The sequence below is a fragment of the Dendropsophus ebraccatus genome, chromosome 1, assembly GCF_027789765.1.
Source record: "Dendropsophus ebraccatus isolate aDenEbr1 chromosome 1, aDenEbr1.pat, whole genome shotgun sequence".
Classification (NCBI taxonomy): Eukaryota; Metazoa; Chordata; class Amphibia; order Anura; family Hylidae; genus Dendropsophus; species Dendropsophus ebraccatus.
In genome coordinates, this window is record NC_091454.1 from 40,953,929 (window position 1) to 40,979,242 (window position 25,314).

At 40.2% G+C, this 25,314-nt stretch overlaps 1 protein-coding gene across 1 annotated transcript in view; it reads right to left on the minus strand.

Moving 5' to 3' along the window:
* The window catches only part of LOC138782175 (follistatin-related protein 4-like), a 584,758-nt gene that overhangs the window by 91,013 nt on the left and 468,431 nt on the right, over nt 1-25,314 (minus strand). Inside the window, exon 5 of the mRNA XM_069956808.1 lies at nt 17,887-18,007. Within this exon, the coding sequence (XP_069812909.1) occupies nt 17,887-18,007 (121 nt within the window). The remainder of the gene's footprint in view (nt 1-17,886; nt 18,008-25,314) is intronic.

The window sequence follows — 25,314 nt, forward strand, 5'->3', positions numbered from 1 at the left end:
CAGCATTTGGTCCACATAGACCACAAAGAAATTGCCCAAAGTCCTCTCAGTACTCATTTTTGCTGCTGCTGTACCTTGACTTGCTGGGATCTGTAGTACAGCTACACCTATACTGGCTGTGCAGTGTGCAGTGTAACGGGTGCTCTAAAACAAACAGCACCTGGTACTTGGTACACACAGACTCCATAGACTACACCAAAAGTCCTCCCAGTTGTACCTAGTTGGGTGCGTTCCTAACGTGCCAGCACATGTGCCGTGCCCATCTTGGTCTGGGTCAGCAAAATTGTATTGAGGGCCACCACCCGTTTGTTGCCCATAATTTGGCGTTATGTTGCGATTAGCCAGCCCCAGAAGCATCCATGCATACTGCCCCTGCTGTTTTCATGTCCATTTTTGTGGTGTTTCCATTATTTTCTGAGGTTTCACGTTTTTCAGGCAACCTTCCCTGGGCAGAGCTTTGGTCCCCTGCAAAAATGCTTGAGTTTCCCATTGACTTCAATGGGGTTCGTTACTCGAAACGAGCACACGAGTATCGGGAAATATTCGTCTCGAGTATCAAGCACCCGAGCATTTTAGTACTCGCTCATCTCTTACCTATATTAATAAAACAATATATGGTATCCATTCAGTAAAGTACCTTTGAGTATTGGTCACTTGGTTATTTATCTACCTTCTGGCAATTTTTTTTTTTTTACCCTTGGTACAGTGTTGACCATTGACCTCAGGTACAATACGGTATAGTGAGCTGCTCCACTACCCTCTAGTATCTAGATTTGTTCCTAAAGTCAATAGAAGTTTTTGATTAGCCTTACATACATCACGTTTTTTGAGGTGGCGTTTTTCTCCCTTCCTTGGCTTTTTTGAGGCTCTGTGGCAGTTTTGTCAAAACGCAGCAGGCTAAGGGTGCAGTGTTTTTTCTGCAAACTGTGGCATTTGTTACCTATAGACTTTAAAGGAATTTTTCTGCTCCACTAAAATTGCCATAGCCTATGTGTGTTGCCTTTTTTAGTGCCACTTTTCTGGGCAGAAAACGCCACAGACTCCTGTGCATCCTTACTTAACCCCTTGTATACAAAACTGTAAGCAGCATCTGGCAAGATGCTGCATACTGTAAGGTGCAGAATGTCTGTCAAAATGATGTGTACTTTGCTCCTGTCTTTTTTTGTTTGTGTGTTTTTCTTGTTTGTTTCTCAGATATCAGTATCCAGTGGACTGCGTTTGATTCGGTGCACTACGTTGATGACCAGCGGTTTTTTTTTTTTTTTAATAATAAAAGTTGGGGCTTGGTGTAAGCCGGTATAAAATGGCTTACACTATGATCCCTCCCTCCATTATTACCTCAGTACCCACTGCACCAGGGGTACTGGGAAGAGGCAGGTACCAGTAGTCCCAGAGCCTCAAAATTGGTGCTTCTGGACTGGGCAGTGGCAGGCTGGTATTATTAGGCTGGACAGAGCCATAATAAATGTCCCTTCCCACTCTGGTACTGCTAGGCTGCTGCTGTTTGTTTTTGTAACCTGATTAATTAAGTAAATAGGGGAAACCCTACGCATATTTTTTTTGGCTTAAATAATAATAAAAAAAGCGTATGGTTAAGAAACCAACCAGCAGGAGCTTAGTAGTACCAGGGTGGGAAGGGCCAATTATTTTGGCCTTCCCCATTCTAATAATACCAGCCTGCCACCACCCTGGCCACCACCCTGTTTGACTCTCGTGGACTATTGGTACCTGGCTCTTCTCAGTACTCCTTGTGTGGTTGGTATTGGGGTAATAATGGGGGAGGGGGTAATGTTAGCCATTTTATACCTACTAAAGCTAAGCCCTGATTTAGTAATGGATGCCGTCTATCAGATAGGTGTTCTGCAGCATGCATTCCATCCACACTTAACCCCCAGCAAGAAAGGTGGTTTAGTGCCCCCTTCCTTGCTGGGAAAAGTGCAGTGCTTTGGGGGGGGGGGGGTTCATATTCACCACAGACGTCTTCATTCTTTACCGCATTGGTGTGTTTTATGGCTCCTTTTTTGCCGTAAAAATGGCAAACAAAGGATGTTTGAGGGCACCCTTAAGCACAATGTTATTGCAGATCTGATCTTTGCTGTATGGTATGAAAGGAAAATATAGGGTTGTGAGCCCCTTTTGTAACAGATGATGAGACATCAACCTCTTAACAGCTTTACAAAATATAAATGTACAAAAGAAAAATGTGTATGTGTGTGTGTGTGTGTGTGTGTGTGGGGGATCTTTCTCAGGAAATGTGTTCTTCTCCATCGTTCCTGACAACCCCATACCATATATTGCCTCCAATTTGTCAATTCTTAATACATTTTTGCAGGATGAGGGCGCAAATAATTGACATGGCTGTATTACGGCTGTGTCAAACAACAGCTGTTGTTGCATGCTGTGCTAGAATGAACGGCCATTGTTTCTATTGCCACTGATTATTTTCTTTGCTGTCATTAAATGACTGTTCTTGAGTTCGACAAGAACAGACATAGTTTAACTAAAAAGTACATTGTGTGAAAATGGCCTTAACCTAAGCCCATAGACAGATGCATACTAGACATGAGCGAACCTCGAGCATGCTCGAGTCTATCTGAACCCGAACTTTTGGCATTTGATTAGCGGTGGCTGCTGAAGTTGGATAAAGCCATAAGGCTATGTGGAAAACGTGGATATAGTCATTGGCTGTATCCATGTTTTCCAGACAACGTTAGAGCTTTATCCAAGTTCAGCAGCCCCCGCTAATCAAATGCCGATCATTCAGGTTCAGATGGACTCGAACCTGAACCCGGTTCCCTCATCTCTAATGCATACTAATTTCACTTGAGATATTTTCTAATCAGATTTATTATATAACAAACATCTCAATTTAATTTAATGAGCTTTCTCAGCAATTCGTACAAAACATGGATTTTCTACAGCAAGTAGTAATTAGTTTGTTTTATCTCTTTCAAATCTAATATGTAAAACGCATTGACATTTCCAGACCTATATGTTTAGGAATCAATGTTGCTTGAAAAATCTCCATTACCTTTCCATAGACACTTATTGCATATGATTAAAGCCTGTTTACAGTCTATCAGAAAGTATTTGTCATCTTGTCAGCAATAAATTAATTGTGTACACATTTGTGGGATCACTCCACTTAAATAAGAAACTGCTCTTAACAGGCTTAGATCTGATGTTAGTAAGGCTGGATTTACATTCTCCAGTATTGTATACAGAGCTATTACATGCAAGGACTTACAATGGGATGCAAATGATTCACTTATAAAATTGATCGCAGTCAGACATTGGGGAACCATTAACATGTCAGGTTCACTTTTAATTATAAAACCAGCAATTAGTATTAACTGAAATAGTTTCAATGTGTTGATTTACACACATCAATTATTACTAAATGCAGCCAGGAATTAATGCAATTCTTCCTGTAAACCTGTCCTGAGGTTAAGCATTTCAGTAGAAAAGGCATGTTCTATATACCATATACTGAAATGTTGTGCAGTTGTCTGGTGAACTTTGTCATTAATGTAAGCGATCAGTGCGTTCTATGTCAGCTTTATCTGGTTAAATGGTTTTCGAAAAAACATACTGATGATCTGAAGTTGCGTTTCCCATTTACTATACATTGAATACAGCCAACTGCTTCACAACCATTCACTGTGTAATATGTGTGGATAGCTCATCATTAGGTTTGTCTGGAAAACCCCTTTAAAGGGGTTATCCAGCTCTTAAAAACATGGCCACTTTTCCCCCTCTCTTGTCTCCAGTTCAGATGTAGTTTGCAATTAAGCTCCATTTACTTCAATAGAAATGAGTTTGAAACCCCACCTAAACTGGGCCAGTTAACCTGCTAAAAGGATCAAGCCACTATTTACCTCCGGATTCCCTTGCCATCCTCCGTATACCGGTGTGGTCTGGTATACCGGTGTTTTCGGCTAATTCCTGGTATGCTAATGAACGGTCCCGGAGCATTTAGGGCGTCCCCCTTGCTCCTGGAGCACCCGCTCCACCGCCCTAGCCTGCCGCCTCCCAGCCCGCCCCACTATGCATATTCATGTATGCATAGTTAGGCCGCTTGTTTCGGGCTGCTCCCTGCACATGCGCTATAACAAGCGGCCTAACTATGCATATATGAATATGCATAATGGGGCGGGCTGGGAGGCGGCAGGCTAGGCGGCCCGAGCTGGTGCTCCAGGAGCATAGGGAATGCCTCAAATGCTCCGGGACCACTCATTAGCATACCAGGAATAAGCCGAAAACGCCGGTATACCGGACCGCACCGGTATACGGAGGACGGCAAGGGAATCCGGAGATAAAGAGCGGCTGGCTTCTATCAGCAGATTCACTGGCCTGTCAAAAGCTAGGTCAGATTAGACCTGATGCTGATTTGCCATATACCAAGTCACTGGGTGCTGGTTGTGCAATATACAAAGTCACTGGGTGCTGGTTGTGCATTAAACCAAGTAACTGGCTGCTCGTTGTGCATTATACCAAGTAACTGGCTGCTGGTTGTGCATTATAACAAGTAATCAGGTGCTGGTTGTGCAATATACCAAGTCACTAGGTGCTAGGTGTGCATTATATCAAGTCACTGGGTGCTGGGTGTGCAGTATACCAAGTCATTGGGTGCTGTGAAGAAAGTGTCCATTTTAATAAATCACTGGGTGCTGGGAATACAGTGTGGATTATACCAGGTCACTGGGTGTGCATTATACCAATTCACTGGGTGCTTTAAAGACAGTGTGCATTCCAATCTAAATCAAAAGATGTCCAAGCGTAAAAAAAAATCTGGCCCTTCTCAGGGTATGGACAGTGTCAGTGGACAAAGTGGCACACAAGGTGGTCCCAATGAAAGATAGACTTGTGGGAATAGTTATTTTGTGTCTGAGACCCAATTCAAATTGCCAGTGTCGTCAGCGAGAGAGATCCTGGTGGGTCTAGCAGTTTCCCTAAACCTTGAGACACTAGGTTTGGATGATCTTGTTAAGGAATCTTCTGAGAGGCAAGAATTGGAAGGAAGCATTGAGACTCCCGGAGTTGACACGCCCCAGAGCAGTCAGGAAAGCCAGGTAGGGGCAGCTTCTGGCCAAAGTACGTGATCGTACTGCATGGCTATAGAGGATGACAGCTTGAGAGAGGAGAAGTTTTTCCCAGACTATGATGATAGTCCACAACAGGCTATCAGTGGGTCTGCTCAGAAGAACCACCCACTGAGATCAGCGGTCTGCCAGCTCTTCAATCTTTGGGTGGAAAAGACCAATCTGCTATATATAACATCTGTTACCATAAAGTGGGTTGGGGTGTGGATCCAAACCAAGGCACCACTTCTGTGTATCAATATATAAAGCGCCCCCATCCCACTGCCTCGAAGAACCGAAGAACAACCAGGGCACGGGCCAGTCTACATTCAAGTAAAGTCCTTAATAAAATAATAAGTAATTTATTTATTTTTTAACATATCAAGTAATTTTATCCCATACATCAAAAATTAATAGGATAATCCAGTAGCAAATACCCATAATCGATTAGGATATATTTAACCCCTTCATGACCAAAGGTCATTGCTGCAGGGATGTTCACGTCACAATGAAGCAGTACCCTACTCTTCGCCTTGTTATGAAGCTTTTATTTTTCCACCTACAAGGCTGGTTGGTGTGTCATTTTTTGCGCCATGATCTCTACTTTTTATTGGTATCATACTGAGTTAGAAGAATCTCTGTTTATTATTTTTTTCCCTGATAGATAATGTTTTTAAAAACAAAATTTTTATTGGGGGTTTATTTTACTGTTTTCACTGTTGCATATACTGATGAATGCTGTCCCATTGCATAGCATTGATTAGTACAATTGGCAATCTTTTTATAGAGCATGCCTGAGAAGGTCTCAGAAGATGGCCAATCTGAGAGGATGGATGTAAGGAGATCTCTCCGCCTGTGAGGGCAAGTGATCGGGACCCCCGCAGTCTTGGTCAGTCAGTGACAGGTGCTTATGCTGTCACTGAATTCCTTAAACGCCACAATCGGTATAGATTGAGGCTTTTAGGGGTTAATGGCAGGTAGCTGCATAACCCAGACTTTCAGACACCCCCATGCAGCCAGCAGTTTACAATGGCCTTTAAATAATGTTCTTCCGGTCGATAATGCAGTAACAGCCATAGGAATACATTAAACAGCTGACATTGTTTGACAACGGCCACTGTTTTACAGCGTCTAAACAAAGTTTCAAACTGCGTATTTCCCAAAGTCTACATATTAGTGACCTGCATAAAGATTCACTCATGGTTTTACATAATAGCCCTGGAGGGATAAGTGAATGCACCATTAGGTTGAGGGGTTTTGGGAGTGAGCAAAGCAAGGGTGGGAGGGTAATTCCCATACCCCATCTGGGGTATCCACCTTACGTTTTCATTTAAGATGGAAACAGCTTAAACACCCCAAGAGATGCATGCATGGGTTGCATCTTGCACTTTGTTGTCAATAGGTATGCATGTCTTGGAGAAAGCCTAAGAGACAGATTCAACAAGGTTTTTTTTTTAACACATTAGTTCTGCCATTATTTTTTTAAAGAAAATACAGTACAGTAGGAAAATCTTCTTCAACTTAAGGTTGTTGGAAAATGTACCACTCTTTTGTTTAATACAACCAGTGTAAATCCTTCTTGAAATTGGGTTTTTCTCTATTCCATGCTTTTTCAGGTGGGGTTTTTTGGTCTATTTTAGTGTATCCCAATTGACTAGTTTTTAATTTCCATTTTTTGGCAGTTTGATGGCCTATTCAGCTAAACTGTTGGATTACAGTAATTTTACTTGACATGTTAAATGTGTGTGTTTATCCATTGGGGCTTTCTTTCTTTTCTAGTATATTTAAAAGAAAAAAGGAAAGTCCCACTACACTTTCCAGACTCAACTGTCTGTCCAAGGCCCCTCAGGGTCGAAGAGAGTCCGAGTGCTGCCCCTGCCTCCTCCCGATGTCTGTCCTAGCCCCCTTAGGGACGAAAAGAGTCCAAATGCTGCCACTGCCACATCCAGGTGTCGGTTTTAGGGCCTTCTAGGACTAAGAAATTGCCCCTAATGGGGCTGATCACTGGCATCCAATGATGTCCATGGAGAAAAGGTAAGTATACACCACTGATTCCCTAATGTCTATTGCTGTCCTAGGGGAAAACTTGATTTGATGCAGCTGGTCCACGAATGTCCACTGCTGTCCTGGGGGAAAGTGCCATTATGCCCCTCATTTACCAATATCCACTGCTTTCCTGGGAGAAAATTTATAAAATGCAGCTGATCAATCAAGGCCCACTGCTGTTTAGGGTAAAAATTAAATAACAGACAGGCTGATGAAATTTTTTTTAATTGTAATTTTCCAATTTTTGATCCTGTTATAAAAACATTTGTTGAAACAAAAAACAAACAAAAAAAAACATTACTCTGTAATAGTCCCACTATTGTAGCTATTGTAGTTTGGCTGTTTTACTGAGATTTGTTTGCATACAATTCACAAATAATCACAAATCCAACCCAAAATTTCATGTTTACTTCCAAGAAAATGTTTTGTTTTATAACTCCACCAGCAAAGACAAAGGCATGATTTTTTTGATCTACCTATCACCTATCTGCCTGCAGCTCTGTACCTGGTACCAACCTGACGGAATCCCTTTAAATAATGTAAGGCAACAAGTGAAAGAGTAATACTGTAAGCCATGTATGGGCAGCAATTATTGTTCAGAAAAGCTCTTACTGGATTCTATGGTATAAGGTATGTTTTTAAGAAATATATTATTTACTTTAGCATTTACATAATTGGAATGACCCTAGTGATGCTAAGAATCCAGCATTATGATACACATGTAATTATGTGAAAATATAGCGTAAAATTTAAACATATAATTTGGCTTATTAATTTTGTTCAATGTACTTCTGCTTTAGTATATTATTAAATGTAATTAATAAAAATAAATACAATCTGTGGAAATACTCTACATCCCATTTCCCTAATGTTAAGTCAGCTATGTAGGGATGCCCGAGATTTCAAAGGAATAATAGAATCTATACAGCATACACTGCATGACTATTAAACTTGCAGGAATACAAAGCTATAAAAATAAGATGAACACAATTTAAAGCAATTATCCTGATGCATACAGTAAATGGACATCACTGATGTGGTGTGAAAATAGCCTAAGCAGTACCAGTACAGACCTGTGAACATATACTCAATTGATTCTTCGAGAAAAGCACAGCTGGTCAATGGACCAATCTAGAACTTCTGCCCCTTTGCTTAAGTGATCAGTAGTGGTTTCAAAATCCGGCCCCATATTGTGCAAAATGTCTAACATGTCACCATGACATGCTGGAAGATTTCTAGACAAAACTTAGTCGCGTAGTAGTGTAGGTAGTGTCTGACCAATTGCTGATTTAAAGGGGCAGAAATGCTATGATCAGCTGTTTGGCTCTCTAGAAATGGTGAGCACCATATTTACCATGTGTTTATATCAACTTGTTCTCTGAGGAGAGCTGGTCACTAGTGATGAATGAACACATGAGATAAAAACATGACGCTATTCGTTTGTGTTCGTCAATCATAAACAATTTGTTCGATGATTGGAATGGTTATAACGATCATTTACGTACATATTTGAACATGCTAATGTTTATCTCGCAATGAACCAACTGCGCATCTGTACGCATATGTGTAACTCTAGACCGAAACATACGCAATGCTAAAATTTACACTTTGCACCTGATAGTCTGTACGCATATGCGTAACTCTAGACCGAAACATATGCAATGCTGTAATTTACACTTTGCACCTGATAGTCTGTACGCATGTGCGAAGACCAAAATATACACAACTGCATAATTTATGCTTTGCAACTGATAATCTGTATGCATATGCGTAACCCATTAACTGAAATGTACGCAACTGCGTAATTTGCGCTTTGCACCTGATGGTCTGTAAGCATGTTGCCTAGACCAAAGAATACGCAACTGCGTAATTTACACTTTGCGCTTGATAATCTGTACGCATGTGTGTAACTATAGATTGAAACATACGAAATTGTGTAATTTACTATTTGCAACTGATAATCTGTACGCGTGTGTAGACCGAATTGTACGCTTTTAGGCTATTTTCACACAATTGTTGCAACAACGACCATGATTTATACAGCACACACGTTGTATGTGAAAGAATAGAATCCCGGTTGGAGTGTATACACATGGTATACACTCTGTCTGGGATCCCTAGAGGCGGTGCAAAAAACTAACATGCCAGTTTTCTGCGGCCGCGATTCATTGAATAGCGGCCGCAGAAAACCTGTCAGTGCACACATTGGGAGCAGCAGGGAATTCAGATGCCCCCGCATCCGAATTCAGCGGCACTAAAGATCACCCGGCCGGTACAGCAGTACCGACTGGGATGATCGTATCTGATACCAGCAGTTCCATGACCCGGCCGGGTCACGAAACGTCTGGTGTCTCACGTGTGAACATAGCCTTGCTGTACGTTCATTATTTGTTCGTGAATGTTCGACGAACAGAAACCGATCACGTTCATTTTTTTAGTGTTCGGGATCCGAACCGAACATCGTGATGTTCACTCATCACTACTGGTCACAGACAAAGAGACAAAGCATTTAGCTGACTGCCCCTCCACCTTTACTTCAATATACAATGGGGGATCTTAGCACCCAGATCCGCCACTCATTTTTGGCATATCACTATGACATACTGTATCAAAAGTTGACTAAAAAAACACTTGAAGAGATTATTTCTCTATCTCTCTTTTCTAAGATCTGATCCCATTCAAATAGGAAATATTTTGGCTCAGCACTCACAATACACGGATTACAAACAATAAACTGCAGTTTTTCCAGTTTTTGGCTGCAATACAAAAATCTGAAGAAACTTCAATAAAATGCCGGTGGGACAAAACTCACAGGGAAATCACAATAAAAAGATAAAAAAAAAAGAAAGAAACAAATTAAAAAACACTTGCAGTGTCATAATAATTATCCCCCAAAATGTTCTGCGCTACAGGGATACTTGTTGCCCCTTTTTCTGAGGATGTATCTTTCATTTTGAAGTCTGCAGACAGTATCGCTCAAAGGACCCAGAAATCAATGGCAGTAAGCTAATAAATTATTTCCTGCTTTGTTCTGATAGTAGCAACTACATGAAAGAAGACCACATGCCGAGATAGAAAATGGCCAAGGGCATGCCATGGTGCGTTAAATGTCAATAGCTAATACTTATATATTTATATCTACACTTTTTGTTCTAAATGATCTCCTTGTGTCAGTGATTGTAAAGATCTTCTTACAGTCAGTGAAGAATGCCTCTAGTTAAAATCTTTATTACATTTAGGTGACTTTGCCCAAATGAAAATCAAGTTGTGCATTTGTTCAAAGTATATAATATCCATTAAACAAAAGCCCCAGATGAAAACAATGATCGGTTTCTACCTTAACAGATGTTCTTCACTTTGAATACAACACAATTATTCCCACCAAAGATTTTCAGCCTGGAGGTGAGATATTGTTTACTTGAATTATTTCGGTTATGAATCTTGCAAGACATATTTAATATATTTTGCAAAGTAATTAAATTTGCGTCTGGCTTTATACCTAAGCAGATTGCTTGGCTTCATATAAGGAAATTGTGCGGATTCCTGACCATGTTAATACTAAAAACATAACATTGTGTTATGTACATGAGTTGGGGTCCTGTTCCACAAAGCTATTAACGAATAACGAATAACCCTAATAATGAATAACGAATAATGAATAACGATAAACGATCTCAAATGACCGATAAGGCGAACAAGCTCAAATCGTTCACCCAATAACACGAAGCGTTGATCATTAATTATGATTGTTCTTGCGGTCATCCTGTCATCGCTTCTGCAAACAACGTCTTTTTACACTAAACGATGCGCGAACGATTTGCAAACATTCAACAATAAAAATAGGTCCAAATGCTTTTAAGCTAACAACAACCTCTTGTTGGTCGTTTATTCCGCTGTTGCACTAAACAATTATCGTTAAATTACAAACAATCGAATGATTTTTGGAACGATAATCGTTCCGTGGAATAGAGCCCTTTACAGTATATGAAAACAAATACTAGTTGAAAAAAAAGATGGGGGTGCCTTCTGGAGTAGTAAATCTTAGTCAGTCAATGAAACAATAGAAAGGAGTGGTTTCACTCACCCAGAGGAGTTGTGCAGATATATAGGCACAATTCTATAGAGAGCATATATATATACACCTCCTCCACCGCAGCTCCGCAGGGTACTCTCAGCTTCAAGCCGGAATGAACAATATGGACAGATGATCCAACAAGAACAATCTGGGATTGAGGCCTTTTTGTAGGGACTTAGCGCAGGTCACCAACCCGATGTGTGACTGCCCAGAGTGACACCCCAATATCTGCACTAAGTTCATACAGAAGGGCCTCAATCTCAGATGGTTCTGGGATCATCTGTCCAACAAATATCCGTCTTTGAGCACTGTTACTAAAACCCTTATCTACATTACTGTGCAAAAGTTTTAGGCAGTTATGGAAAAAATGCAGCAAAAGGAAGAATGCTTAAAAAAAACTAATGTTTTAATCATTTATTTTGTAAATTATTTAAATGAACCAAAAAGAAATCTAGATCAAATCAAAATTTGGCTTTACTGCCCTTTGCCTTTAAAACCAAATAATTTATTCTTTGGTATATATGTGCACACAGTGTATAAAGGAACTCGGCAGGGAGGTTTTAGGGCAACTCGTGCATGCTCGAGTCTGATCATTTAGGATTAGAGATGAGCGAACTGGGTTCGGGTTCGAGTCCATCCGAACCCGAACGATCGTTATTTGATTAGCGGTGGCTGCTGAACTAAGATAAAGCTCTAAGGTGGTCTGGAAAACATGAATACAGCCAATGACTATATCCATGTTTTTCACATAGCCTTAGGGCTTTATCCAACTTCAGCAGCCACCACTAATCAAATGCCGAAAGTTCGGGTTTGGATGGGCTCATCTCTATTCAGGATTTGACTCCAACCATTGTTAACCCTTTGAGGACCAGGCCCAAAATTACCCAGTGGACCGCGCAAATTTTGATCTTAGTGTTTTCGTTTTCCCCTCCTCCCCTTCTAAGAGCTCTAGCACTCTCAGTTTTCTATCTACAAGCCATGTAAGTGCTTGTTTTTTACAGGAATAGTTGTACTGTGTAATGGCGTCATTCATTTTACCATAACATGTATGATGGAATTCCAAATATATTATTTATGAAGATATAAATAGATGAAATCGTAAATAAGAATGCAATATGGTAAAGTTTGGGGGTTCCTGTGTCTACGTAATGCACTATATGGTAACAGCGACATGACACTATTATTCTATAGGTCAGTCCAAACACAACCATATGCAGGTTACACAGATTCTCTAATGATATATATGTATTTTTTAATGAAATCCTTTTTTTGGCAATTAAATATTAATAAAATGGGCCTATTGTGACGCTTATAACGGTTTTATTTTTTCACCTACGGGGCTGTATGGGGTGTAATTTTTTCCGCCATGATCTCTACTTTTTATTAATACCATATTTGTGAAGATCGGACGTTTTGATCACTTTTTATAGATTTTTTTAATATATAATGTAACATAAAATCGGTAATCTGCGCACTTTTTCCCCTCTTTTCGTGTATGCCGCTAACCGATCACAATGACGCTTGTTATATTTTAATAGATCGGACAATTACGCACGCTACGGTATATTATACGTTTATCTATTTATTTATTTTTATATGTTTTATTTATATAATGGGAAAGGGGGGTGATTTAGACTTTTATTGGGGGAGGGGTTTTGGGGTAGTGTAATAGTGATTTGAACTTTTTTTTTTTTACACTTTAGAAGTCCCTTTGGGGGACTTCTACATTCACTACTTTGATTTATACACTGATCATTGTTATCGGCGATCTGCTCATTGAGCCTGCCTGTGCAGGCTCAGTGTAGCAGATCGTCGATCGGACCGCACGGAGGCAGGTAAGAGACGATTCAACGATCGGGTTCCGATCGGTAAGTGACAGTAAGTGACTCCCCCTGTAAGTGACTCCCCCTGACGGTAAGTGACTCCCCCTGTCACTTACACTTAAACGCCGCGGTCGCGCCGCGATCGCGGCGTTTAAGGGGTTAATGACACGCGGCAGCGCGATCACTGCAGCGTGTCATTACCGGTGAGGTCCCGGCTGCTCACTGCAGCCGGCCCCCATCTCCTATGAAGCGCGCTCCGCTCCGGAGCACGCTTCATAGCGGGAGAAACACCCAGGACGTAAGGTTACGTCATGGGTCGTCTGGGGACAGACTTCCATGACGTAACCCTACGTCCAGGGTCGTCTAGGGGTTAAACTAAAATTCCCATCATGCGTGGACAACCAAAGCTTTAGCTGTCCAGGCATGATGGAAATTGTAGTTTTACAACAGCTGGAAGGCCGCATCAAAGATAATGAGATCAGGGCAAAATAATTTCTAAGACTTTGTTCTTCTTTCTACTGAAGATAATGGGACTTTTCTTACTTTGCAGTATTTTTTTGCCATAACTGTCTGAAACTTAAGCACAGAAGCATTTTACAAGACTTTGATACTAATGGCCTATGACAGGATGGGGAACCTTTAATACTTCAGCTTTTGCTGTCCAGGCATGATTGGAATTGCAGTTTTGGAAGAGCTGGAGGGCCGAAGGTTCCCCATTCCTGGCCTATGAAATTGGTAGGGGTTAGATACAGGGGACCCCTGCTGATCAGCTAAATGAATCTCTGCAGCACTACAGTAAGTATCACATACCTTATTTATCAGATACGGCTCTATATCAGCTCTGTCTGTTATTACAGTTCAATCCCATTCATTTAAATAAGACTGTGCTGTAAAGAACTGCAGAACTCACAGACACCCAGCTGATAAGCTGCTGTAAGGTAGCATGGCAAATTGGTGAGTACCTGATCTCCTTCAAGCAGCTGACTGAGTAGCAGATGTTGTACACTTATTATTCTTACATTGATGCCCCACCCTAGGAAAAATTAATCAATAATAAAGTCCCGGAAAGCTACTTTATATTACTGTGCATATACTGTACTACAACTTCCCCCCCAAAAAAGAATAAAAAAAGGAATATCTCCTGTATGTAAAGGGGTCGTCAGTAGTGATGAGCGAATAGTGAGATATTTGAATATTCGATATTCGTACGAATATCCCGCGAATATTCAATCGAATATTCGATCCCATTAAAGTCTATGGGAACAAGTATTCGATTAGTGAAAAACATCTATTTGACCATTTGGAGGGTAAAACCGGTAGCTGGGGGATTTGAACGCTTATCGAATATTTATCGAATATTCGCGGGATATTCGTACGAATATCGAATATTCGAATATCTCACTATTCAATCGAATATCTATTCGATCGAACAGTATTCGCTCATCACTAGTCATCAGCCATGTTTTCTACGCCATGCCTTGTTCTGTTTTATAAAGGAAATCAATCACCAAATAGTTTGTCTATAAAGCTAAAAACCATTGCTGAACCTCCTTACATATTGCCCTAATATTTGTTTCCTTTGACCGTGGCGGCTATGAAGCGCAATCTTACTTTTATTAATTTCCAAGCACTATGTTAATTTTCTCTGGTAATGGGGGGGTGGAGTGTGGGGGGGTCTTCTTTTATTAAGATAACCGTGATAACCATTTTAGTACCTTTTTTCCATCAGAAAGAGGTCGACCCTTCGGTACAAAGCCAACGTCTTTACCCGGCAGGACATGCACAGTACAGGAAACAGGAAGTTAGGATTTATAACATTGCTGTACTGCACATGTCCTACCTGTCCAAGCATTGGTGCTGTGGCAGAGCTATTGGCCGACGTCTCAGTGACAGAGGAAGGTACTGCAATGGTAATTATGCCCAGAGAGCTATGATTACAGTGGAGTGCTTTCCACAGCATGTGACTAGTTAGGAAAATAAGACCATCCCAATGCCTAGTTAGAGAAAATTAGCATACCATTTGGGAATAAAGGTAAGTTTGCTCCTAGTAGCTAGCCCAGTCACAAATATATGCTTGGACAGTTTATAAAGGAGGTTTATTAGTCACTATTTTTAGCTTCATAGACACATTATTCTGTATATGGTGGTTGGTTCCCTTTAAACATTGTCTTTCTTTTCTGGGATTGTCACAGATGTGGCACAAACGGAAAGTCCTTTTACATGTAATGATTATTAGGCAAATATGTCAATTATTGCCCTGTGTAAAATACCGAAAGATCTGTCTATGAAAAGGCAATTGCTCATTCATTGGCTGATCCCTGGGATGGTTGGCTCCCTTTATAAACAGGAGATGTGTTGCCAACAGTGACGTAAGTAAAGGGCTGCCCATGAAAGGCTCATTAAATGAACAAGTCGCTATTACCCTGTATAAGCGGGCCAGCGATTAGTCTGGTCTCCTCATTTTGATCCATCATAAAATCATTAGTTACCGGTGTATCTAATCATCATCTAATTGGGCTCTTAGTTTCCAAATTGTCTATATAATCAGTACAGCAGAATGTTCAGTTGAAATAAATGTAAGTTAATTGGCAAAGAAATTAAATAGATTATTATTGTGTCTAGGAAGTGATAGAGTGCAAATAAGGGCCAGGGAATATTTTATTTTTTGGTCTATGTGGCTGTGTGAGAAGTCATTTTTTGTGCCATAATCTGTACTTTCTATCAGTAGCTGGCCTGTGAATATGCAACTTTTTGATCCCTTTTTATATATTTTTTTTTCTGGATTTGATGTAACAAAAAATATGCAGTCTTTTTTTGCATAGTTTTTGCATAGGCCGTGTACAATACGAGATCAGGAATGCAATAATTTATTAGTTCGAGCGATTATGCATGGAGATAGCAAATATGTTAATTTATTCATGTATTTTTATTTATAAATGGGAAAAAGGGGTGATTTAAACTTTTATTGTAGGAAGACGTTGTTTTTTTTGTTTACACTGTAACTTGAAGTCCCCCTGGGGGACTTCTATGTACAATACACTGATCTCTCATACAGACATATAAATATATCAGTGCAGAACATATATACTGCATTGATCTATGAGATCAGTGCGTGACTACTATAGGCTCACTGTGGTACTTAATCCCAGCCAGGGCACAACCATGGATTGCCCTGCTGCGATCTTTCCACTAGACACCAGGGATGGGGCTTTACATTGCAGTTTTGACAGCTGCCTTTAAATGGCTAATAGCTGCGTTTAGCAGGTGGGGGCAACTTGGTATAGATCTGGGCCACGGTGTTACACCTCTCTATACCTTTTTACTGGCACCACAACACAACTGTATGTCGTAGTGCTGGAAGGGGTTAGCCAAGGGAAAGTGGCCTTTTTAAAATTTAGGGGCAAATATAATATTGATTGTGTGCTACTATTTTGGCTAATAAGTTTTTGCTTAAGGAGTAAAAACTTGTGTAAGATTTCTAAAGGAATTTGCACTACTTTTTTTGCACACAAAAAATTGTGCAGCAGTTCTCCATTCCTACCCTGGCATAGTTTTTTAGCCAAGCTTTTTTAGCCAAAAAACAATGAGCACAAAAATTATGCAAGACTCATCAAAGCCAGTGTGCCTACGGATAAATTTTGCGCAATTGCCAGGGATTTTTGCGCCTGAAATTCTGCCACTTTTGCTCAGTGTGAATGGTCCCATAATTTTTAAACAACCAAACCAAATATAGAATTTGATTAGTAAAAGTACGGTTCTTAAAGGTTTGATTTTGAAGTTAACAAATTTTACACCAAAGAGAAGCAAACCGCCAAACCAAATCTTAAAAAAACACACTAATGGTGCGTTTACACAGACAGATTTATCTGACAGATCTTTGAAGCCAAAACCAGGAACAGACTATAAACAGGGATCAGGTCATAAAGGAAAGACTGGGATCTATCCTGTTTTTAAATCCATTCCTGGCTTTGGCTTCCAAAATCTGTCAGATAAATCTTTCTGTGTAAACGCACCCTAAGACAGCTAAACAATTGATTGCAGGTGTTTAGAGCTTTTGGTGCGGTTCACTCATCAATACTTACCTTTCTGTGCTCCCTCAATGTCCATGGTCTCTGGTCTCCGGTATCCCCTGAGGCAAAAATCCCAATCAGCCAATGACTAAGGGAGGAACACTGCCACGGCTAGTCATTGGCTGAGGTGGATGTGACTCTAAGTGCTGTCCTGTCTCAGTCAGTCAGTCAGTCCGGCCAGGATCCCTTGCAGCGCCGCAAAGAACTGACATGCCAGTTTTCTGCGGCCGCTATTCAGTGAACAGCGGCCGTAGAAACCCTTGTCAGTGCACACTATGAAGCAAGCGGCTCCGGCCGCAAGCTTCATAGTGTGCTGTGGGGAGTTCTGATGCGGGTGCGCACGGATGCACCCGCATCAGAACTCTGCGGCGTGAAAGATCATCCAGCTGATACTGCAGTTCCGGCCGGTAAGATCTTTTCAGAGACCGGCCGTTTCGTGACCCAGCCGGGTCACGGAACGGCCGGTCTCTTACGCCATGTGAAGATGGTCTTATACTGTAGATTGCATTAGGTAAACACAGAAACCTCCCAAAATTTGCAAAATTGCATTTTTTCTACTTTCACCCCATAAATAATATCATTGATATACATTTTATAGTAGATTGAAAGGTGCCATTACAAAGTACAATTATTCCTGAGAAAACAATCCTTTGTATGTAAGCCTGGATAGCAAACATTTATGCAGACTCTGACATGATATATGATAAAATATTATCACAATAAGCAGTACGTAAAATATTTTAGGACTCAGCAACTACATTTATATGCTATACTTTTATCCAAGGACTTACGGAATGCAGTGTAGAGCTCTGGAAGAGTTAGGTAGCCATCCATATTGTAGTCATCAAATCGAAGCAGATCGCCCACGCTGCAATCCAAAAAATGCTCATCCAGCTCTTCTTTCTTTGTGTACTAGAGGACAAATAAAAAATATAAGTAAAATCCTTTATACAAATAAAATATAGGCTGAAATCATAGTGTAACAAAGAAGAAAACACACTTGAAATGCACTTGACCCTTTTTAGTTTGCTGTTTGGACAGGGACTTTTGTAATAGCCTTTATAGAGGAATTTCATGCTCTATTAACATCATATTATAGTAAACATAATATAGTTAACTAGTAAAACCTTTTTCTTTTGTCGTTTATTATTTTTATCCGGGCCGTAAGCCTACTTGGTAATGACCCCTTTACATGGGCCAATTATTGGACAAACAAGAAAAAAGGAGGTTTATAGGTCCTCTAGACAAGTCTAAATGAGGTAAATAACAAGATGTGAAGATGATTTGCAGGATAATTTTACTGGTAGATAATTAAAAAATGTAATGTAACCAAAAGCATGATAAAAACATGGATTAAATCGCAAGTGACATGGTAGAACACAGATAGATACAGATATATTATATAGAATGTATAATTTGTACCAGAAAAAGAACGATAACAATAAATAGGAAAAGTAAGGATAAGAAAAAAATAAAAATAACAATAAAAAATGAAAAATGAAAAATGGAGAGATGAAAAATAAAATAAAAAAATCAAAAATGGAGTGATGAAAAAAATAAATGAGAAAGATGAAAAAAGCTGATAAAAAGGTTAAAAAATTGTGCACATAATTGGTATACCAAATAAACTCAATTCATCAGCACTATGTGCTAGAATTAATAATGATAAATCATATATAGAGCCAAGTTCATAGTAAAATGGCGCTTTTGTACCACTTAGTTATGTCACACATGTATGAATGTGTGCTACTCAAAACCAGTTGTAAAGTCTTACGTGGTAGCACTCATATGGCGAACTGTTCATATGGCAAATGCGCCTGATATACAGTCAGCTGGAATAGGTTGAGTAATAGTTATCGCATATATGTAGCGATGAGCATGCGTTTGCTAATAAAGTTAAGTGGTGTATGTTACACCTCTCACCGTTCCTGCGGAATGTAGGGTCCCCGGAGTGGCTGGCTCGTATGTTCAGACTTGCCGGTCTTGGTTAAGCTGTTCCTGTTTCGATACTAAGAAAGTATCGAAACGCGTCCAGCTACTAACAATATCCTATCAGCCATCAACAGAACCTTACCTAAGAACCATTACCTAAAAGCTTACCACGCTTACAGCTTTTTCCAAATATCCAATTTGGCGCTAAAACCACCACGAGGTCCCGCGGGCAACACACCTCACTGCGCATGTACGGAGCTCCGATCTGTATATATACCTGGGCTGAGCACGGCACTCGCTTCCAGCACCTAAGCACGGCACTTGCTCCCAGCATCAGAGCATGGTACTCGCTCTCAGCGTCTGAGCACGTCGTTCGCCTCCATTGCAGGAACAGCTTAACCAAGACCGGCAAGTCTGAACATACGAGCCAGCCACTCCGGGGACCCTACATTCCGCAGGAACGGTGAGAGGTGTAACATACACCACTTAACTTTATTAGCAAACGCATGCTCATCGCTACATATATGCGATAACTATTACTCAACCTATTCCAGCTGACTGTATATCAGGCGCATTTGCCATATGAACAGTTCGCCATATGAGTGCTACCACGTAAGACTTTACAACTGGTTTTGAGTAGCACACATTCATACATGTGTGACATAACTAAGTGGTACAAAAGCGCCATTTTACTATGAACTTGGCTCTATATATGATTTATCATTATTAATTCTAGCACATAGTGCTGATGAATTGAGTTTATTTGGTATACCAATTATGTGCACAATTTTTTAACCTTTTTATCAGCGTTTTTCATCTTTCTCATTTATTTTTTTCATCACTCCATTTTTGATTTTTTCATTTTATTTTTCATCTCTCCATTTTTCATTTTTCATTTTTTATTGTTGTTTTTATTTTTTTCTTATCCTTACTTTTCCTATTTATTGTTATCGTTCTTTTTCTGGTACAAATTATACATTCTATATAATATATCTGTATCTATCTGTGTTCTACCATGTCACTTGCGATTTAATCCATGTTTTTATCATGCTTTTGGTTACATTACATTTTTTAATTATCTACCAGTAAAATTATCCTGCAAATCATCTTCACATCTTGTTATTTACCTCATTTAGACTTGTCTAGAGGACCTATAAACCTCCTTTTTTCTTTACTACATTTACCATTGTCTTTAGGGTATAGACAACATATAGGTTAACCTCGCCAAGTCATTAGCAGTAGAACTCACACTAACTACCACTTGTGCTATTGGACAAACAAGCCTTAGTAGGAACGCTCGTGTAATATGGCCAGCGAAGAGCCAAGGAATGAGAAAATTTGAAAAAAATCTTTAAACTTGCAATTTATGTAGTGAATTTAAAATAATTTTCCATAGTTCCAGCAAATCTAAGAGGATTTATTCATTAGCGATAAAAGCTAGAGATAAGGGAATCACTGATTTGGGAAAAGCTGGATCCAATCCTGGGAAAGTGGATGAAGTTTTCAAGGATTGCATTCAGCTTTTCCCAGCATCCTGGGAGGAGTGGCAGGGAACGGAGCAGTGCTGAAGGGCTTGATGAGTGAAGCGCAGATCAAACTAAGCGATTCGCTCATCTCTAATAAAAGCCTTTTTCTTTATCGGCCTAACTCCCCAAACCTATCAATCTGAGAAATTACTATATGTCCAGATTAGGGCTATGTTCACACTATGTAAGAGACCAGCCGTTCCGTGGCCAAGGTGGGTCAAGGAACGTCCGGTCTCTGCAAAGATCATCTCGGGCGGTACTGCAGTACTGGCTGGATGATCTTTTTGGCCATAGTGTTCTGATGCAGGCGCATCAGCGGGCGCCCGCATCAGAAGCCGCTCACTTTATTGTGTCAACTGACAGGGTTTCCAACGACCGTAATTCACTGAATTGCGGCCGCAGAAAACTGACATGTCAGTTCTTTGCGGCACCGCACGGGATCCTGGCCGGAGCGTATATGATGTGTATACGCTCCAGCCGGGATCCCATAGAACAATAAGTATTGTTCCACAACATGCAAAGTACGTCCGTTGTTGCCGATGACAACTTTTACGTAGTGTAAACATAGCCTAGAAATACTATCAGTTCACTGACAGATTAGATTACTGGGGTCTATTACCTATATTAGATTTTAGCTGTATAAACACAGGGCATGGAATTTACTGCTTTCCTGTGTAAAAGCAACAGGGAGTAAAATAGACAGACTAAGGCCATGTTCACACGTTTGTGTTGTAGAAATTATGGCCGTTGTTGCAATTTTGCAACAACGGCCATGATTTATACAACATACACGTTGTATGTGAATGAAGAGAATCGCTAGTGGCGCCACAAAAAACTGACATATCAGTTTTCTGACGCTCCGGTTCTATTGTCTGCAGCAGCAAATTGGTATGCGGGTGCACACGGATGCGCCCATATCCCAATTAAACAGAAATAAAGATCTGCAGTACTGGCCGGGATGATCTTCTCTGACACCGGCCGTTCTGTTACGAACAATGGGGGAGATTTATCAAACTGGTGTAAAGTAGAACTGTAACATACGTAGAAATAGTAACAAATGTCAGCTCACCTGTGTTTGTCCCGGACCAATTATTTTAAGAGAGGGTGCACGGATCCCGGGTAGCCAGCCCGCTGATACAAGAGACATCCAAATGAAAAAGGGTGGGTGGATCCAGCACTTCCAAAAAAAGTAACTACTGTTAAAACTTCATACTTTATTTCATCCTGATTAAAAAGCTGTGATGCACTCAAGCGAGTGCAGTGGCTGGACGACGCGTTTCGCGCATGCGCGCTTAATCATGTCTCAGACTTTTTTGGGAAGTGCTGGATCCACCCACCCTTTTTCATTTGAATGTCTAAAGTAGAACTGGCTCAGCTGCCCCTAGCAACCAATCAGATTCCACCTTTCATTCCGCACAGACTCTCTGGAAAATGGAAGGTGTAATCTAAATGGTTGCTATGGGCAACTGAGACAGTTTCACTTTACACCAAGTTTGATAAATCTCCCCCAATATGTTAACCCTAGTATGCATGATATTAGAAATCTACACATTTACATAGGTATAAGCACGAAAGTACTCTCCAGCTCGCTTGATTACTTTTAAACCTTTATTGTATAATGTTTAAAAGGCCATTTTAAACATTATACAATAAAGGTTTAAAAGTAATCAAGCGAGCTGGAGAGTACTTTCGTGCTTATACCTTGTTGGATGCCCTTGGGTCCGGGGTTTTTTTCTCGCGTGCTCGTGGAGAGGCATACAGCCATAATAAGAACACCACATTCCATCTAAAGGGACTTTTTTGTTGTGAGTGCTGACCACTCTTCGTTTTTTGCATACACATTTACATAGCCTGGGCATTTTAGGCCGATATGCAAATACTTTGCATATGCAAAGACACACCCAAAGGCCAATTAGTAAACCTAAGCTAGAATAATGTAAAAACAGCCATCATAGACTGAAAATGACTGATGTCATTTTAAACAGAGCTGAAAAAACATTGTGTGTGTACATGGCCTTTCCTAGTTTGTTTACTCTCCCCCTTAGCAGCTCTAACCTTTCAGACTTTCTTCTGGCTATGTTCACACAATGTCTTTTTATGTAAAACAAGGGCCATTGTTTTTGTAGTAAAGGCTGTTCATGAACACGGCTGTCGTCATCAAACAACAGTTGATATTTTGCATTAAAAAGACACTGTTTGAGCACAGCCTCTAGGTGATGTACAATACTTGTGGCTCACAAGTTATAGGCTATGTTTACACATAGTTGGTCGGTCTTTTTTCAACCAAAACTGATCAAAACTATAATGGAAGATTTGCAAAGTTCTGTTTAACCCACTCCTGGTTTTGGTTAAAAACAGACTGACCAAAAGTCTGAGAGTAATACTGTGTTTGAACATAGCCATACACTTTTCCAGATTCTTCTAGAAAGAAAGAGGCAGAGAAAGAGGCTGACACTTTCCTCCTCACATCACACGGCATCATCACAGGTCCTCCAGCAGTCAGCAAACAGTCTAGGCTGTCCTCCTGATACTCTTTACTGTGTTCAGAAATACTTGCAATGATGTCACGGCTATGTGACGTTGGGAAGAAGAAGTCAGTCTCCCTCCCACTTCCCAACACAGGCATGATCCACCTCCCTCCCCAGCAACCCTGATTACAATAGCACAGTAACTTGGGACACACAAACTCTATATGAGAAACATAATACGGCCTAAAAGGCCCTGATTATGTAAATATGGGGTACTTAAAAAAAAAAAAAAAAAGCATTGTTTTACCAAAATCACGTAAAATAATAAATAAACAACTGGAAATTACCAACAACTACATACTTGAGGAATACTTGGACTTTCAAAATTCTAACTAAAGTAATCCTTCAGAAAATGGCAAAAAAGCCTAAAAGGCCAAGGTTGTGCATACTAGGGTTAAACACAAGGTTAAATGTAAAAAAGTGCCATGTCTCATTGATTCATTTTAAACCCTCTGCCAGGATTTGAACGCCATTGATATCTCTTGAATACTTGATTTTAGAGCTAAACGTAAATTCTCTCAGATATACCAATCTTTGTACAAGCAGGTGTTATAAATCCTCTTGGGTGGAAGGGCCACAATGGTGACATAAGACCAGTGATTCTCAATTCCAGTCCTCATGACCCACCATGGGGTCATGTTTTGAGGATATACAGAGAACAGCTGTGGTAATACCTGATATAATTTATATCACCTAACAAAATTCTCAAAACATGAACTGTTGGTGGGCCATGAGGGCTGGAATTGAGAAGCACTGCACTAGACTCATGAACTGTGTAAATGAGATACAATAATATTCCACACTCATCCAGTCTGAAATTTGATTTTCATACTTAAAGCGACTCTGTACCCACAATCTATCCTCTCCTAACTGCTTGTACCTTCAGATAGCTGCTTTTAATCAAAGATCTGTCCTGGGGTCCGTTCGGCAGATGATGCAGTCATTATCCTACAAAACAAGTTTTAAACTTGCAGCCCTGTGTCAAATTGGTGTGGCCTAAAGTGTGTGTGCCCAAGCCTTGCACCGCCTCTCTGTCCCTCCTAAAATAGAGATACAATTTTTCCATCTACAGTATGTAGGAGATTCAAGCCCGGTCAAAGTTCCAGCCTGAATTATACATTTTTAGGCTATGTTCCCACTATGTATCTGTGCGGCTGTATTTTTAATGCGACTGGAAATGTGCGGCTGAAACTATGGCCGTGGGAAAAAATAGACATGCGGCTGAAAACATACGGTCATTTACTTGGAAATCTGGTTCAACTAAAAATAACAAATAAAATCTTAAGAAAGTGATGCAAACACCTCTGGATGCATCTGGGAAAGCAGGGAACACAGTTTACATGAATCGCTATTACCGGGGTTTGCGATCCTCTGCAGTAATGCCGATGCTTCTCATGGTTAATATATTTAATTAATAAAACACATTTTCGTTGTAATAAAGTCCCTTTCGTTGTTCAATAATTAAATTTAAACGAATCCATCATTTTGCAATTAAATATACTGTTAAAATAAATATATATATATATATATATATATATATATATAAATAAATGTATATTTGTATATATTTATTTTTTGACAGTATATTTAATTGCACAATGATGGATTCGTTTAAATTAAATTATTGAACAACGAAACTGATTTTATTACAACAAAAATGTGTTTTATTAATTAAATATTAATTAGTACAGGAAGCTCCATTAAGCAGTTAATTCATATTCCCGGTAATAGAGCATTCTGTACTAATCAACACTTTAATTAAAACATCAAATGTTTCTTCTAATTATGTTATCACAATAGCATTATTAGAAGAAACATTTTGAATTATATGTGCGCTTAGCTGATTGGCTGATCGGCTGAGCGCACATATAAAGAGCTGGTTCGCAGTACAGTCACTTCATTGTGCTGCAGACCAGCGAAGAGGACACATCGGGGTGAGTATAAAGCTCTCCCCACCCCCTCCCCAGCACTCCACCCATCCCAGTAAGGAAGGGGGGTCTCTTAACCCCTTCCTTGCTGGGATGGGTGCAGTCTGACATCAGTCTGGCCCCCAAGGGGTTAAGGGGGATGCAATACATCCTCCCTTAACCCCTTGGGGGCCAGACTGTAAGCAGCGATCAGTAAAGATGCTGCATACTGTAAGGTGCACAACACCGCTCACAATGATGGGTGTTGTGCTCCTGTTTGTGTGTTTTATGTGTTTTTCTCCCTTTTTGTTTTTCAGATATCGGTA